Raw genomic sequence first — 18,005 nt, 5'->3', positions numbered from 1 at the left:
TGCCTGTTGCTGTTGTGGTGGTTGCTATTGTCGCGGTTGTTGATTATTATTATTTTCAGGCACCTTTACTTTTTTAGTGATCTCATCAAGAACTGTGTATTCCTTGTTTTCTTTTTCCTGTTTCTTTTCCTGCAAATGATTCTTATACAAGACCTTTTCATTGAATATTACATCTCTGCTCCTAATGATTTTGTGATTTTCATAATCGTATAAGCGATAACCAAAATCATTAACACCATATCCAATAAAGGTACATTTCTTTGATTTTGCCTCAAGCTTTGTTCTATTTTCTTTATAAATATGGACAAAGGCCTCACAACCAAAAGGCTTTAAAAAATAGTAGTTTACCTTTTTACCTGTCCATGCTTCCTCTGGAACACCACCATTCAAGGAACTTGAAGGCCCTCTATTTATTAGATAAATAGCAGTATCTACAGCATCTGCCCAAAATTGTAAAGGCAATACTGCATGCAATCTCATGCACCTTGCACACTCCATGATTGTTCTGTTCATCCTTTCTAACACACCATTTTCTTGTGGTGTTCTTGGAACTGTCTTCTCTCTGCGAATTCCATGCTCTAAACAATACCTATTAAACTCTTTGCTGCAATATTCACCTCCATTGTCTAATCTGAGACACTTCAATTCTTTTCTTGTCTCAATCTCAACCAAAGCTTTCCATTTCTTGAAAATATCAAATACATCAGATTTATTCTTAATACAATAAATCCAAGTTTTTTTAGTTGCATCATCAACAAAAGTAACATAATAACGAGAGCCACCGAGAGATGATACCTGAGTAGGTCCCCATACATCTGTATGCACAAGCTCTAATTTTTCGCTCTTCTTTTCTTTCCCAACTCTGAGAAATCTGACTCTCTTCTGTTTTCCATAAATGAAATTCTCACAGAAGTCCAAATCAACATTCTTCAAACCCTTCAACAAATTCCTTGAGTGAAGAATTTTCATCCCCTTCTCACTCATGTGTCCGAGCCTATGATGCCATAATGCTGCATCTGCTCCTTTGGAAGTTAAAGAATTAATAGAGTTAGAAATACCATTGCATAAATACAATCTACCAACCTTTTCACCTTTTGCTATTACCAGGGCTCCTTTGGTGACCTTCCAAGCTTTATCTGTGAAAGTTGTCACACAATCTTCACCACCTAACTGCCCTGTTGAAATCAGATTTTTCTTCAGATCTGGAACATGCCTTACCTCCTTTAGTATCCATTGGTTTCCATTTTGCTGTTTTACAAGAACCTTACCCATTCCAACAATTTTACAGGGTTTATCATCACCTAAACAAACTTGTCCAAAATCTCCTTGAACATAGTCATGAAAATATTTCTTATCAGGTGTGGCATGAAATGAGGCCCCTGAATCTACCACCCATGAATCAATAATATTTTCGAAAGAAAGAATCAAAGAATCTTGTAACACCTCACTTGTCACATTTGCTTCATGATTGTTTTCTTGCTGTGCATCTACTTCTTTTCCCTTCCAAGATCTACAATCTTTCTTTAGGTGTCCTTTCTTTCCGCATTTCCAACACACTATCCCCGATCTGGACTTGTATCTTCCTTTCATTTATTTACTATGATATCCTGATCTCTTTCCTCTTTCCATTTTTCTTCCCCTAGACTCTGCAATTAAATAATTACCCGATGTCTCACCGGAGCTTTTCCGTTGCATTTCCTTGCTAAGGATAACACCGACACCATCATCAAACTTTAAAGTACTAGATCCAGAAACAGAGTTACTAATGGCCATTACTAAACCATTCCAACTTTTTGGCAATGAGCACAAGAATAACAGAGCTCTAACTTCATCATCAAAGTTTACCCCTATAGAACTTAACTGACTTGTAACAATATTAAAATCATTTAAATGGTCTGCAACAGATCCACCTTTCGACATATTCATATTAAATAACCATTTCATAAGAAATACCTTGTTTGAAGCTGAGGGCTTTTCATATAGTTTCGTCAATGCCTTAATCAAACCATATGTCGTTGTTTCCTTCGAAATTTTGAAGGTGACCGACGTTGCCAGGCACAACGTACTATTCCGAGTGCCTTTCTATTGAGAAGGTTTCATTCTTCATTTGTCATACCCTTCAGCATCTTTGTTTTTCCGCCCAATGGTAGGTACATATCTTTCTGATACAGATAATATTCCATCTACATCTTCCACAACGAGAAGTTTTGGTTGTTAAATTTCTCGGCCCTAAACTTACCATCTTTCGCCATTGCTCCCACTCGAACGAGAAACCCTTCTTTCCTGTGAGTTTATCAGCCAAATAGACCTTCGGCTCTGATACCAGTTGTTAGAAATTTATATATTATAGAGTAATGGAACACATAATATTGCATAAATATAAATACAGAAAACGCATAAAACTAGAAAGACACAGATATATGTGGTTCACATAGTTTGGGCTATGTCCACCCCGAACAGCCAGTCCTTCCTTTCTATTATCTAGAAAAATGAAGAGACACAACCTACAGTAGATCTGCTGTAATATCCTCTGTTTTCTCTCACAGTCTCACCTCTTTATTTCCCGCTCGAAGAATACAAATCTATTACACAGCCTCAATACCCTCATACAAAGAGAGGGGTTGCCTTCTAGGGAAAAAACCCTAAACTAAACATAAGTTCTATCATCAGATCATCCACCTAATGAATGGCCCAGATTGACTAGAAATTACTATACTTTTATAAGGAAACTTTACATCTGTTTTTAGCTTCGGGGGTGCTGCCCCTGAAACCCCTGCCGGGGGGGGGGACAAGTCCCCCCTACACCCCCCCGCGTGGAGGGGTGTACAAACTTCCTAGGGTATACATCCGGCTGAAACAAAGACCTCTAAATAATCATGCTCCACACCCAACAAAAAGGTCATGAAGGAGTACGAGGACAGCTTCACCTCCCCCGCAGGGGTTCCTCTACAGTATCAGGTTAAGCACCCCATCGATTTGACCCCAGGTGCGCCGCTACCTAATGGGACAATCTATTGGTGCTCCGTGTTGGAGAACGATGAAATCAAGAGGTATATTTAGGAGCTATTGCAGAAAGGTCACATCCGTCTGAGTTCATCATCTTATGGGAGCCCGATCATGTTCATACAGAAGAAGGATGGGACTTGGAGACTCTGTATTGACTATAGGGTGCTGAACAATATCATTGTCCGTAATAGGTACTCGATCCCACAGATTGATGACCTCTTAGACCAATTGAAGGGGGCGAAATATTTCAGCAAGATCAATTTGAAGTCAGGATATTACTAGGTACCAATCGAACCCTCCGATGTGTGGAAGACTGCCTTCAAAGCCAAGGAGGGCCTTTTCGAATGGTTGGTTATGCCTTTCGGACTGATGAATTCTCCCAAATAGTGGATATGAGAAGGTTGCTACAACATCTACTGATGCAATAGAAGCAAGGGTAAGACATTTGATTGTTTCATCCGAGACTTTTAGCGGGTAAATGTCCTGTGTGATGAAGAATTTCACTCCATAGACATGATGCTGGAAATGAGTTGTTCTCCATTGCAGTTATATATAGACTTCCTTAAATTCAACATATTCCTGTCAAGTTGCAATTAAATGCATCATTAATTAACACTATTAATGTTATAATGGAGTTGGGAGTTGCATGTGAAGATATTGAATTATTGCTCTAATGTTTTATTTTATAACGGAGCAGTTGGCTAACAAAAGGATACCAAACTGCTTATCCCTTCTCGTTTTGGTACCGATCTTAAAAGGTGATGAAGGGGAAAGAGGGACAGGTTGGTCCACAAGGACATTGGAAAATCACAAATTGCACATTCCGGATTCCTGGAGACTGGGTTTTTTTTCCAGAGGACTTCGTTTGCATTGTGCATTTTTATATTTCTCTTTACTTAAATATTCTCATTGCTGGATCAAAATGGGAAGTAACTTGTGTTTTGTAATAGTGGCAATGCTATTGGCCGGATTTTCTATGTTTATCTATTATTTTATTGAATGAAATAACATTTGAGTATCATTATTATGCTATCTTTATTCTTGAAATCCTTACCATTTCGGTTAGCTCTCAGGACTATAAAATTGTTCTGTTATTAAATCAGTTGGTTGATCAAATGCATTTTCGTGTTCCTATCTTTAAATTGAAAATTTACAAAAGATGTAAAATAGTGATTTGAAGTAATTCTGTGTCATGGGTATGCAGACTTGTATCTCAGGTACAGATCCTGGATGGGGATGTTGGGTACATCCTGGGTGTGGCTGGGTCGTATCCAGTTTGGGAGGGTATGTGGGGGTATATCCCCCTTCCCTATTTGCCATGTCATGGACACTGAAACAGATCCTGGATGGGGATATTGGGTACATCCTGGGTGTGGCTGGGTTGTATCCAGTTTGGGAGGGTATGTGCGGGTATATCCCCCTTCTCTATTCGCCATGTCATGGACACCTGCATGCGGTGCACCCCATTCCAATAAAAGAAAATAAACGAAGAAAACTTTAATCTGTCCTGTCCTTTTCTAATTGATTCATCGACCCACTTCCTTGTATTAAAATCTATTCAAATCCCAAGTCAGATGACTTACACCATTTCCTATTCATTCATTTGCTATCCATTTTTTGGCATTCGCTGGCGTTGGACATTCCTTTGCGATTGGGCATTTCTTTGGAGCTGAAAACACACATTCGCAGATTAGTTTCTGAGTGTTCCCTATGGATATGACATCTGTAGTGTTGGCGAGGCACTCCTGGGGCATTGGAGAAGCATTCTTTGGGAGTTTGAGATGTTTATTTTTCTCATTTTACACACAGAAGAGTTTCATATTTTTCTCTTGAAATGTCGAATACATGTAGATTATTTTATTTTCTACATCTAAGTAAACTCTTCCATAATGATATTTTCCTGGTGAGAGGTGATTTCGATCTGATAAAATCACTTGAGGAAAAGAAGGGTGGCATTTTCCATCTTGACACTAACTCACACCTCTTCCACAACATTACTAACTCGATGAAAATGGTGGAAATCCCTATCCGCAATTGAATCCACAACTGGAACAACAACAAAGGAGGTAAACATCAAATTTCTTGTTTGTGTAATCTCTTTTTAATCTCTAAATCTTTTCTTGCTAAAGATATTTTCTTGGGAGCTTCTATTTTACCGAGCATGGGGTCAATTTAATGACCCATTTTCCTTGAGCTTGACATCAAATAGTCCCCAATAACAGGCCATTTAGATTTGAAGGCTTATGGCTGTAGGATCCTTCCTCCGTGGATAAATCCAAGGAATGGTGGAAGGAAATGGAACTCCGAATCCATTCCCCAATGCCCATATTCTAGAAAACACTAAAAGCCCTCAAGGCTCAAATCAAAAGATGGCTCCGAGGAAGAGTCTACGAATATTCTCCAAGAAAAAAACTAATTAAAAGTCCAAATGGGATATATACAGTAACAAATTATCCTAGAGTGTCGATCTGAAGCCTTAGCTCAACAGAAAGGATCTATCTTGGTGCAATAATAAGAAAGAAGGAAACATGAAGAACAACTCTAGAAACATAAATCATAAATCAATTTGTTAAAAGAGGAAGAGAAAATTACTAGATTCTTCCACATATTTATACTCTAGCATCACCACCATAACCAAATATTTTCCCTTCTAGAAAACTCTAGAAAAAAACTCACATACGCAAGGACCTGGAAGGGGAGCTCAGGAATTTATACAGTAATCTCTTGAAGAACCCTCGACCAATAGGCTAACTTCCATTAGAAAAATAGTTCCCACATCCATTGTCTAGTTTCCCATGATCATAATGTCGCCCTCATGATAGAAATCACCCTTAATGAGTAATTTTGTTGTTACTTATGCATATAATTAATTTAATAAAAAATAATACATTAAGATTTTAAATGTTATGTAAAACAAGTTTAATCAAAAATATATATTTTATGTTTTTGGTTAATATGCAGTCATTTATGTAGATATGTAGTATTCATGTTAACACATAATATTGTAAATGGCATACGACATTGACTTTAAACAATAATTATATATATAAATATATGAACAACATTTTTTTTTTTTGTATTTAGATAGAAAGTATTAGGTATGTTTAAATGATGACATTGATTTTGAATATATATATATATATATATTTTTTTACATATATTGAATTTAATAAATTAAAATTTTAAATATTATATAAGATTGTTCTAATCAATATGTTAATAAGGGATTAATTGTCACTCTTTAATATTTTATTCTATGATAAAAAACAAGGAAAAGAAATGTTACAAGATCACTATAGTTATGTTGACTTAACAAGTTAGGAAGGTTGGATGTGTGGCATTTTTTTTGGTAATGAGAACGAATGTGGGTAAGACCTGACCAATCTAAGAGGATGTGTTTTTCGTCTTCAATCCTCTTAGTATCGCAAAGGTGATGGGTTCTTTAGTGTGAGGATATTTGGTGGATAGTCCAATGCCCAGTTTCACTACAAAGCTTGCAAATGTGACTAAGTGATAGGTTCTTTAGATGCCCAGTTTCACTACAAAGCTTGCAAATGTGACTAAGTGATAGGTTCTTTAGTCTCAAGAGTTTCACTACAAAGCTTGAAAATGTGACTAAGTGATAGGTTCTTTAGTCTCAAGGTATTTGGTCGATAGTCCAATGCCTAGTTTCACTATGAAGCTCATGAGAATCAGTTCTCATATTTGCAATGTTTATTATATTCTGAATACTGGTCAAGATAGAGAGATAATTCGTGTTAGAAAGGGTGGGGTTGATCTCATTCTTGTAATGCCTTAGCTTCCTTTTCTCCTCTATCTACTTATCATCCAACAATTTATCCTTAAATTTGGAGCTAATAGTACTTTTAATATTATCCTTATTCCTCAGGATGACCTCCTCCTTTATCCCCCAATGGTCGAGTCAAGACTAGGCATCCATATGCCATCTGCGTTTGAGATGGAAATGTTATTTCTTCTATACATTAGACTATGATTAATATATATACACACATATTAATTGTATATGTACATAAGAAATTGAATTTAAATATAATAATTTTGTTGTTACCTATGTGAATAATTAATTTCATTTCATTACATTAAGAAATTAAGAAGGAGGGCTTGAGTTTTGTTGCACTATGGTGGAGATTGGAGCTCGATGCAGCCTTATGGATATCGTGGAGCCGTTATTCTCAATACTGTATAAAGGATGCAAAAGCCCCAATACCTTGGTGACAACCCCAGCCGCAGACACTTGCATTGTAAGGTATAAATACCCTAGAGCTACCATATTGGATCTAGGATATACACTCATCCTAGGGATATGTAATTCTAATTATGAAGATTATAACTTCTAGATGATTGATGTGATATGGTTCAATGATCAATCTATGTTTTTTTATGTTTTTTATATCTAATTCATCATTCTACATGTTTTTGTTGACATATATGTATCAAAAATTAAAAAATATAAAAAATATATATATTTTTAAAAAATTGCTCTGGGATTCGCTCCCAAACCGGGAGCTTCTGAAAATGTCGCTCCCGCTCCCAAGTAACATTGATTGTGCCTTTGTATTGGCAAGAAAACTTGTTTCATGAAAATTGAAATTTTGTAAGTTAATATACATGTAACCAATTCAAACAACCAAGAATGAGAATTGAAATCTGTAAGTTAATATGGAGTGACCAATTCATACAGCCAAGCACATTTTAGGAGACAAAAAGAAATTATATTATTCGTTCAATATAAGTAATAGTTACAAGCATCTCAAAAGAAATAACAAATAGACAACCCATTTTCCTTCCTACATAATTGCCAAACCATAACAATCAACCCAAAACATACATATTGTAGAAATCTAGTTGTCTCTGAGCTGTATGTAGTTAATCCGAAATCAATATCCTCAACCATACTTTTACAAACCTGGAGCCAGCAAACCATTTTCTCACAAAATAACTACTACTCGACAAGATTCAGGAAACAATGAACTCTCTACTGGAAACTACAGGATGGACTAAAAGCATTTCCTGTGAACAATTGATGGGCCACATTCGTCATATTCTGCTCGTGTTACCCACATCTGTACAAACCAACAATGAAATTAGTCACAAACATGCTTGTATTTGATGAATCAATGAACCCAATATGAAATAATCAGAATGATGTTATTTGATGTTAGAACCTTAGTATCGGTTAATATAAACAACAAAAGTTATAGTTCCTTAGCCAGAGATATCTTCGAGTAGAGTTGGGTCCAACTGGTATTAGAATGAAATTGCTAAGGTTAGGGTTTCATTTTTTCTATTAGACTAGTTCCACTGTCTAAATTAATAAAATCAAAGAATACTTGTAGCCAAAGGCATTGGTTCATGACTAGCATCAAGCCATTCACATAGGTTCTATTATCAGTTTGGAGTCTGGACTACCCTCTTACATTTTTTATGTCAATCAAGTTATACCAGAGTTGGATACATCAACTTGTTCTCAATCGAACATTCTAGCTCAGACCATTTAGGACTAACTCTTTGCCATGCTCAAGTAAGACATGGTAAGGTCTTTTTGGGACATGACTTAGCAGGCTGGCCTTTTAGGACCAGAGCTCTACTAAGGGCTGAGCTTCTATGATTGAAACTCTACTTTATATAAAACCTTTCAGGACCTGAATTTCTACTTACATAGGACCTTTCAGGACCTTTCTTTTGGCAAAGGGAAGTTTATTTTTGGAAATCTCAGGAAAGACCCTTTAACACCAACCTGGTATAGTCCTTCTAAGACCAAAGCTCTGCTTAGATAAGACCTTTCGGGAGCTTTTCCAAGGACTGATTGCTCTGAAATTGGATGATTAGGATTTTGCATATTGCAATTGATTGATGTGCTTTTGATGATATGGCCATGACTATTCTGGCTTTTTATGTAATTGAAATAGTTTTTCTAATGATGTTTTGTAAAGATCCTACAACCTAAACTGTTTGAGATGGTAAATTATATCACAGATATCTAGTCATACAGCCGGTGAAGTAAAGACTGTTGCTGACATGCATGAATGGAAGGCCGAAATGGCTCGTCAATCTGATGCTTTTATTGCTCTTCTAGGTGATTTGATACTTCGCATTTTTAAGAAACTTTTTGGGGTATGATAAATAGGATGGTTTGCTGTTAATTGCTTAGTTTTTAATTGCACCTTGAGAAGCCAGGTGCACTCCATAGCCACTGAAATGTGCCATGACGGTAGGTAATTCTAATAAACTAAAATGAAAATAAAATGTGAAGGTCCAATTATCAATGTTAAGAAAGGAGCTCAGGCCATTTGTAATTATGTAAAAAAACTTAAAATTAAATTGATATAGATCCATCATACCTGGTAACTAGAAATTTGAATCTCTTGTTGTTTGTTTGTTAAGTATATCTCTCTATGTTTAATAGATCAAAGGTTACGATGAATCTATGCTAATGGTAAATATGCATTGATTAGGGCCTGGTGAGAGACAGTATGCAGATAATTTATAATAAAACTTGCAAATCCTTTGATATTTCATTCCCTGATTTCTTCAAGATTTGGCTGATTGAAGGTGGTTATGGAACAATGGAAGAGCTGCTAGAGATGATCACATGGTCACAACTAGGCATTCATGATAAGACGGTACATATCCACTATTTAGTGTTGAATTGTTTTAGAGTTCATTCAGTACCCTTACCATTGATCTTCAAGAGTATTGCCAATTATTGAGAGTATTGATCAGTCATAACTTATTGAAAGTGCAGGTGGGTTTACTTAATGTTGATGGCTATTACAATTTCTTGCTTGCCTTATTTGATAAGGGTGTTGAAGAGGGATTTATAAAGCCTTCTGCACGGCATATTGTTGTGTCTGCTCCAACAGGAAAAGAACTTATAGCCAGGATGGAGGTAGGGAGAATGTTATAGAAGTGATTCTAGCTTGATGTTTGCAGTGTCTAGTAAAGAACATGGTCAGGGATTGGTATTCAAAATAAAATGTTATCATTAATGGATTAGAACTTTTGACTGCTCATATTTTAGTTATATATTCACATATTCTGGTGACGGGGATTAAAAACATTTGTAGTTTGGATATTCTGTGCAGGAATATGTACCTATACACGACACGGTTGCTCCTCGAGGAAACTGGGAAATTGAACGACTAGGATACCCTGCAGCCTCTGATTTGCATTCATAATAAATTTGACACGGCTTGGTCCCCAATTGTAGGCAGTTGTGTCTTTTTGAACTTCTTAATTTAACATCATCGATCATATGCATAGAAGTTGCGCAGGGGATCTGTAGGTTCAGAACATAGAAGGGGAAGTTTGAACTAGTGTTACCAGGATCGTGGCTTGAACCTGCCATTTTCCCAACTTGTCTGAGTCAAACTTGGTTGTTGATAGAGAGTTTGATTTTCCAACTTGTAACTTGTTTGTTAACAGAGTTTGACTGTCAACATGAGTTTGACCTCTGAGCATGAGTATGACTTAGTTGACTGAATCAAACTTCTGTAATAAAAACCCTCATCCAGCCCAATTTAGGTTATTTTTACCTCTGCTGGGTTCATTGCTCCTCTACTGAGTGATTAATTTCTGTGAAACAGACTGAAGGGAGGTCATGTTGTCGCACTTACCATTGCTTATATATTTTCATCAAAATATATATGTGTATATCTTTATATTTTGTTCTACTCTCCAATTTTGTCCCGAATTTTTTCCTTATCCTTGCCCAAAACTTGGCCTCCCCGAATTTTCCTTGATTATACATCTGGTAACGCTTGGAGGGAGCTGTGTTAAACGCCATCTCTTTATTTAAACTATTAGAAGCCCCCCAAATGCCCTGTTTATTTCTGTATCCATGTATACGACTAGGCCATATGTGTTCTCTGTGTTGGTGAAGTGATAACATGGAATTTAAATGCCCTACTAGGCTACATGTACTGTGCTGTCAAATTGGCCCCGTGAAACTTGAAATCATGATAACTGATTTGGAATTGCGATTTTTTATCTGCTAACACTAGAGTGCTGGGACACACTCATCATCAAGCTATGTACACCAGACTTCTTAATAAATGAATAAACTGTGGTCTAATTGTTAGCAGGTCTCATTTGTCTAACTGTAGTTACTAGCCATCAAAAGCATAGAAAAAGATTTAGAGCTAATGCTAAATGTGTATCAGCAGGGTTTTGCTTGGTAGAGTTTCTTTGACTACTGGACAGGGCACCATCTATGTTGATTCTTGTATTGTAGAATCTTCTTGACAAACAGTTTCCCCTGAAACCTGAGACGGCCTTCTAACTCAACTCATATGTCTTTGACCTGGGAGGGAGGTATAATTATATGGTACCTAGTAACATCATACTCCAACTCCACATCACCTGGAGTCATCTTTCTTTTTCGGGTCCGGAAAAATATTGTCCCACAGTTTAGGCGTTCCAAGCATCTTGCTAGCCCCTTGCAGATTTCCTCCCTCATCCCAGTTTTTCTGGATGGATGACGAGGGTAGTAACCAACTGCTCGCTGAAATACCAGCTGGTAACCCCAAGGTATTTAATGAGATTTGCTCCCGTGAAGGGCCACCCACCCCTTGGGATATAAAATCGTGTTATTTGTTGTTGTTATTGATATGGATGAATAGTTTATGTCCTAGACTTCCTTTTGTTCCTCATATCCTGAATGATAATCAATCTAGATGGTATTGTATGTGTTGCTTCAAAAAGAGAGATTTACAGAATATATATCTTGTCGAACAAGTCATAAATGACTTTTGGTTTTTCACAATTGAAGTTGGGTGGTTGTTTAATCCACAATCCAATCTATTAATTTTCTAGTATGCCTTCTCTTTCCTACTTCTTGCTACCATGGATCGTCGAAATCAGTGTATTTCTTGCTTGCTTTTACATTTGAGAATTGTAACCCACTACGGACTAAACTTACACAATTAATTTCCTTTGCAGAACTTGAAAAGCACATACCTGATGCACATGTTTTGATTTCTACGCCTTTCCACCCGGCCTATGTGACAGCAGAGAGGATCAAGAAGGCAAAGAACTTAAAGCTTCTTTTGACAGCTGGTATTGGTTCTGATCACATTGATCTAAATGCTGCAGCAGCCGCTGGTGTGACTGTCGCAGAAGTTACAGGTACTATTTCTGAAATTATACCGCTTGTCACTGCCCTGTTCACGCTATGGACATTTTGGTATGAACAAGTTTCTGCAATGATTCTTCATAATTTAACTGACACCTTCTTCAACAATTTTTACAGCAAGTAATGTGGTGTCCGTGGCAGAAGATGAGCTAATGCGCATTCTCATATTGATGCGAAACTTTGTGCCTGGATATAAGCAAATTGTTGAGGGTGATTGGAAAGTGGCAGCAATTTCTTACAGGTCATATGATCTAGAAGGGAAAACTATTGGTACTATTGGTGCAGGGCGTATTGGCAAAGAACTACTTAAGCGTTTGAAGGTATTCATTCTTAGGATCTAGTACTACTTCATGATGTTGCAAACTTCTTTTCAAAAATCAGTGCTCCATAATTCTTATGCATGCATGTTGTTTGTTTCAAAATTTCAATCTAATAATAATAAACATTACATGATGTTGAATTGAATTGTGTTCCTTTGTACAGCGCTTCAATTGTAAGCTTCTTTACCACGACCGTCTTTCTATTGGACCCGAATTGGAAAAGGAAATTGGAGCAACATTGGAGACAAATCTTGACGAAATGCTACCTAAATGTGATGTACTTGTCATTAATATGCCTCTTTCTGACAAAACTAGGTGCACCTTATCACAATTTCATAAATAATCTCTCCCATTATTCACTCAGACATCAATAGCACCTATATATTTTATACAACTTGTGAACAAAAACCTAATTATTGTTTCTCTTGCCCTTTCCTTTTGGTTACAGTAGGGGAATGTTTAACAAGGAAGGTGTTCTCTACCAAGCCTAGCTTCTTTCTCAAAATCTTAACATCCCCTTTGCAAAGGGTTTCATTAGAATGACAACAACCCGCATTTAAAGCATTTCTCCACCCCTCTCCTAATTAGAAATACAATTTTGGGTTCTCTACTAATTTTCTCCACACCCATTTAATCTAACAATGGATGTAGAGCATGTATATTTATACCTGTGTGTTGGAAATATCATTTTATACTTTAATGTTTATTATTTTTGTTTTATTATTATTACTTGAATTTCTTCTTAACAAGTGGTTGTGTTTCTTTTGGTTTTAGTGAAAGTATGGGCTCCAATGTTGGTTCTCTTATTTTGGAGTATAATTCATCTTTGAGAATTTTTCAATTATTAAAGTAGGTTATTCAATTGCTTAAAATATTAAATTTATTTCAAAAAGTTTTTGTTACTTTATAGGTTAGACACTGGCTTGAAATATTAATTTTTTTTCAAAATGTTTTTGTTACTTTATAGATAAGGCGTAGATTTCTTGGCTCTATGATGAAAATAATGAAGGGAAAATACATGTTAATATGTTACTTGTGCTCTTTGACTGAAAAATACACGGTGAGAGAAAAATGCATATTATGCTAATTGAGGAATGTTTTTCGCTTGTCGAACTTATAGTATTGAATTTAACACACTAACACTTTACAACAATGAACTAACAATATTCATGATGAAAATAGAAATATGGAAGATTTATCTGCATAATGAAAAAGGCAATATGGAAGATTCCGATCATGTTCGAAGGCATTTCTTAAAATGTGGATGTGACAAAAGGTTGTTGTGGAAGTTGTTGTTTGTATATGGGAAATTTCTTGATCATTGTGTATAATCCTAATGTTGATAGATATGTCTACTAAGTGCTTCCAGTTAATGGGGCATTGATTTGAGCATTCAATATATTTTTATTCTTTATCAAATTATTCTTTTGTTGTATTTGTATTTTTCAATTTATGCCTTACGGCGTTTCCTTTGCAACATCTGGTGCAAATGCTAGTTAATATTAATGTCCATCAGTGTAAACAGAGATAAAATACTTCCATGTCAACGGGTTTATCGAACCTGCAATCGTGGCCTGTTGCGCCGAGTGATGGGTCAACAACCAGTCAATGAGTATGACGTGGCCCCATTTCATGGGAACGATGTACTCGTCGGTGGATCCATGGTGGTATGTCGTGGGCAACGCCTAACCAGCCATCTATAGAGTATTTAATGCCGAAATATATGCACGCAACTTAATGCGATAACACGGGAGCGGGCAATTTCGGCATTAAATAATATTTGGGCGCTCCCGTGTTATCTTGCGTGCATATATTTCGGCATTAAATACTCTATAGATGGCTGGTTAGGCGTTGCCGTATGCGGTGGCATATGCTTCAAGACCCCACTTCACCGTACACATTAATCACAAATAGCCAATAGATGTATCAGATAGTGGATAACATGGTATGGTGTGGGTGATAAGATATCTAAACAGAATTGAGTAAATGAGAGTAGGTAGATGGTCTGATGTTATTTTCAAGGAAGACACGAGTGAAAGAAAGAAAACATGGATGAAACAAAGTTGCACATGGATGCAAAAATGAAATATCTACCTCAATGCCTGTCTTGCAAATAACAAGGAGCTAAAGGATTTTGTTATGGAGTAAAAAGGCATGGGGAAAAGAGTTGAGTAGAAATAAAAAATATTACATTGAGGAATTCAACCCTACCTGTGATCTACAACAAAAAGAGTTCATTGGAGCTAGTGTTTCATGGAGGGAAAAGGTTCTCATTTCTTAATTAAGGACCAACTCACATCAACTTCCGTGTGAAATAGGACGGTGGAAAAAGCCTAAAAAAACTTGGGAAGAACGGGTGTGTACATTTTGCATTTAAAAACATCAGAGAAAGTTATGGGAACATATTAACATCAGTTTCTTGGAATTGTCGTTTTAGCTAGGGCATTGTTAGAAAGTTGGGCTAGCTCATCATCAATTTGAATTGGAAAAGGATTGAATTGCAAAAAACGAAAAAGAAGGAACTAATAATCTCATAGACTACTTTTAATATAGTGGACTTTAAAATATCATTTCATTTCATGAGATTAAACCATCTGCTTCATTTTGGAATGTGATGCATTCAAAGACATTATAGAAAGTTATGAGAACATGTTAACCTCAGTTTCTTGGCATTATCTTTTTAGTTAGGGGATTGTTAGAAGGTTGGGTCAGCGCATCATCATTTTGAATCGGAAAAGGATTGAATTGCAAAAGCCAAAAAAAGAACTAATAATCTCATAGACTATTTTTAATCTCTTAGACTTTAAAATATCATTTCATTTCATGAGATTAAACCATCTGCTTAAATAGATGAATGGAATATCCATGATACACTAGAGTTAGTTACATTGCCAATGATTATGCTAACAATGCCAGTGGATTTTCTCCACAATTTATGCGCAGCTTTTGGGCTCACTGAACAATTTCAACCACGCCAATTTGGAAAACATAGATTGCATTGAGGTAGTTACCAACATGCCCATGGTGGCATATGGCCATGTTATTACTTGGCCCATGCCAAAATCAACGCTATTATTAAATTGATGATTCACAACCCAAGTCAAACAGTGGAGGTTACATCTTGGTGATCCACACCATATATCAACGATGGTCTTTTATATGCAGGGAACTCACAACTGACCACAATTTGTCTTGTGCAAAGATTTACAACATTGAAATATGAGCATTATTTATTTGGGAAGTTACTCCTGGCCTGGGGAGTTAAAGTTTATCAAGAATGCATTTCTGATTTTTCTGGGTACAGTGCAATTGATGAGTGGCACACAAAGAGATAGGAATGGGGTGTGCATTAAAAAAGTACGTTCAAGCATTATGTGGCTCCACAACTGAGACTTAACATACATGCATCCGTTACATCTGGATTCCAACCCTCTGTGATGGCGCAGGTCATTTGAGTAGGTGTAAGGATGCACGCCAATCATAATTCCTGTAAACGAGGAGTCGCCATGGTCGTTGTTGAAGATTTCGACGGGGGCATGCAAGGATCCCACTTGGGCAGTTGAAATATCGTTTCACCAGAGCTGCAAGTTGCAATTTTGTTTTATATTTGTAAATAAAATTTGCTCAAAAAATGTTGGAATGTTAATTCCAACTGCAGGCTGCAGACACCGTGCAAGCAGACGTGGGCAGCCGACTCAGCAGGCTCATACAGCGCTTGAAACCGCTCCTCCAAAACCACCTTTCAATCTCGGACCGCTTTTGAGTGAAAGTTGTTTCCGTATTTTTGAGCCCGATATAATATAGTGCTGCCGCGTGGCTCTCAGCATACATAAGCAAACGTCATTTCTCGGGTGCTATCGTTCAGTCAAGTAAGGCCTCCCGATATTCTTGTCCGCCGTCTGATCTGCCTGATCGTCCTCCGCCGTCCATCAACAGAACCTGCATACAGCCAACATTAAAAGCGTTGTGTGGAGTAAATCAAACCGAAGAACCATGTAATTTTTGCACATCAGTGCATAAATAAAAAATGTGGGAGCGCATATGTTTGGGTGAATGTTTTTATGCAGTTAACGATTGTAAAAACGCAGCAGCGAAAGTTAAGGTTTTTGCACAGCAGTGCAAGCTAAGATAAACAGGGGGAGCAGCGAGAAATTTATATATATGTGTTGATTTTTGCAAGGAGGACATGCACAGCAGTGCAATGTGAGAGCTCGAGGCAGCGAATAGAGAAAACGAGGAGGAAGCATGAAAATCGTATGGTGTGAGTAAGGATTTCATTTTGTGAATCTAATGTAAAATTTCACTGCATATGTAAATTTATTTTTACAGCAGTAAGTGTAAAAAATAGTTTTACAGCAGTAATGTAAAAGGGGTTTTACAGCAGTAAACCCAGCACAGTGAAATCTCAGGTGGAGACATAGTTTTGTTTTTGATGGGTGAAAGTAATTTTGGTGAATCCCTCTCAGTAAAGAGGATGAATATGTATCAGAGTTGGCTGAATGTATTTTTGGTAAATCCCTCTCAGTAAAAGAGGATGAATGTTGTATCAGGCATTATGTTTTTAATGAATACAAGGATTTTTATGACTGTGTAATACTCTGTTCTGAGAATTTTTATTAAAAGCTTCCCTGTGGACACAAGATCCTGTGGAGCAAAGAAAACAGAGCATTGTCTCTGTGTGTTGAGTTTCAGTTTTATTTGTGTGTTTTTGGGATTTTGCCAGAAAAATCCCCATCAGTGGTATCAGAGCTGGTCCAGGCTCTTTGATGGTGACAGAGCAGGTTCAGGCTCTTTGAAGTGTCAAAGAAGCTGAAGGAAAGACTCTTGTTGCAGCAGTAAAAGCTTCTCCAGCAGTGTGAAGTCTCAGGCAAAAGAACCCAGGTATTCCTCAAAGTTTTTTTTCTGTGTTGCTGTTGAAGAAACAGTGAGTCATTTTAAAAACAAAGTCAAGTATTTTGGAGCATAGTTAAGAATGGCAAGGTCAAAGAAGAAAGCCTCCAATCCTCCTAAGGTTGTGTCTCCCTCCTCTATTAAAATAGAAAACAATCTATTTGAAAGCATTCTATTTGAGGCTTCAAAGTTTAATGGAAATTTTGATATGTGGGAAATAAAAATGAGGGCTGTCTTACAGTCTCAAGGGATTGAAATCTGGGAATCAGTGATTGATGATAGCAAGAAGGATAAAGAATCCAAGGAGTATAATGCACAAGCAGCAAAAATAATCTTGGATGGACTGCCTAATTCTATAAAAAAGAATCTAGGAAAATATTCATCAGCAAAGGATATATGGGACAAACTTCATGACCTTCATGCAAAGGGAGCACTGACCATGACCATCAATGAAGAAGAAAATTCTGAACCCATCATAGAAGCTGAAAATGAGAAGGTTGACCTCATCAAGCTTCAAGTAAAAGAAAAGAATGAAGAGCTCGTCAAGCTTAAGAAGGAACTTGATCAATGCAAGAGGAAACATCATGAAGAAGTCATATCCATGACAAATCAGTTGAATAGAGCAAAGAAGCAGG

The 18,005-nt window shown here is 36.8% G+C and overlaps 2 protein-coding genes across 2 annotated transcripts in view; both read left to right on the top strand.

The window, feature by feature from the left end:
- The window catches only part of LOC149191862 (cytokinin riboside 5'-monophosphate phosphoribohydrolase LOG8-like), a 29,592-nt gene extending 19,354 nt beyond the window's left edge, over positions 1–10,238 (top strand). Inside the window, exons 2-5 of the mRNA XM_089406756.1 lie at positions 9,004–9,103; positions 9,580–9,650; positions 9,773–9,916; positions 10,113–10,238. Coding sequence (XP_089262882.1) covers positions 9,004–9,103; positions 9,580–9,650; positions 9,773–9,916; positions 10,113–10,205 — 408 coding nt within the window. The 3' untranslated portion in view covers positions 10,206–10,238. The remainder of the gene's footprint in view (positions 1–9,003; positions 9,104–9,579; positions 9,651–9,772; positions 9,917–10,112) is intronic.
- A 1,261-nt stretch (positions 10,239–11,499) lies between these two features.
- On the top strand, positions 11,500–16,199 carry LOC149191861 (formate dehydrogenase, chloroplastic/mitochondrial-like). Its single transcript, XM_089406755.1, has 5 exons — positions 11,500–11,545; positions 11,968–12,153; positions 12,278–12,480; positions 12,644–12,795; positions 16,139–16,199. Exons 1-5 carry the CDS (start codon positions 11,500–11,502, stop codon positions 16,197–16,199), a joined length of 648 nt encoding a protein of 215 aa, XP_089262881.1.
- Positions 16,200–18,005: the final 1,806 nt, after the last annotated feature.

The sequence above is a fragment of the Pinus tabuliformis genome, chromosome 2_2 (assembly GCF_031772625.1).
Source record: "Pinus tabuliformis cultivar Carrire ecotype Pingquan chromosome 2_2, CPIR1, whole genome shotgun sequence".
NCBI lineage: Eukaryota > Viridiplantae > Streptophyta > Pinopsida > Pinales > Pinaceae > Pinus > Pinus tabuliformis.
The sequence above is the reverse complement of the archived record's forward strand: the minus strand, read 5'-3'. Positions and strand labels throughout refer to the sequence as shown.

What these genes read in the sequence shown, in the direction of transcription:
- LOC149191861 (XM_089406755.1), top strand. Translation starts at nt 11,500, where the DNA reads ATGGATGACGAGGGTAGTAACCAACTGCTCGCTGAAATACCAGCTG. An exon ending in GACTGTCGCAGAAGTTACAG is followed by an intron (nt 12,154 to 12,277) that starts GTACTATTTCTG and finishes CAATTTTTACAG; the next exon opens with CAAGTAATGTGGTGTCCGTG. An exon ending in AACTACTTAAGCGTTTGAAG is followed by an intron (nt 12,481 to 12,643) that starts GTATTCATTCTT and finishes TCCTTTGTACAG; the next exon opens with CGCTTCAATTGTAAGCTTCT.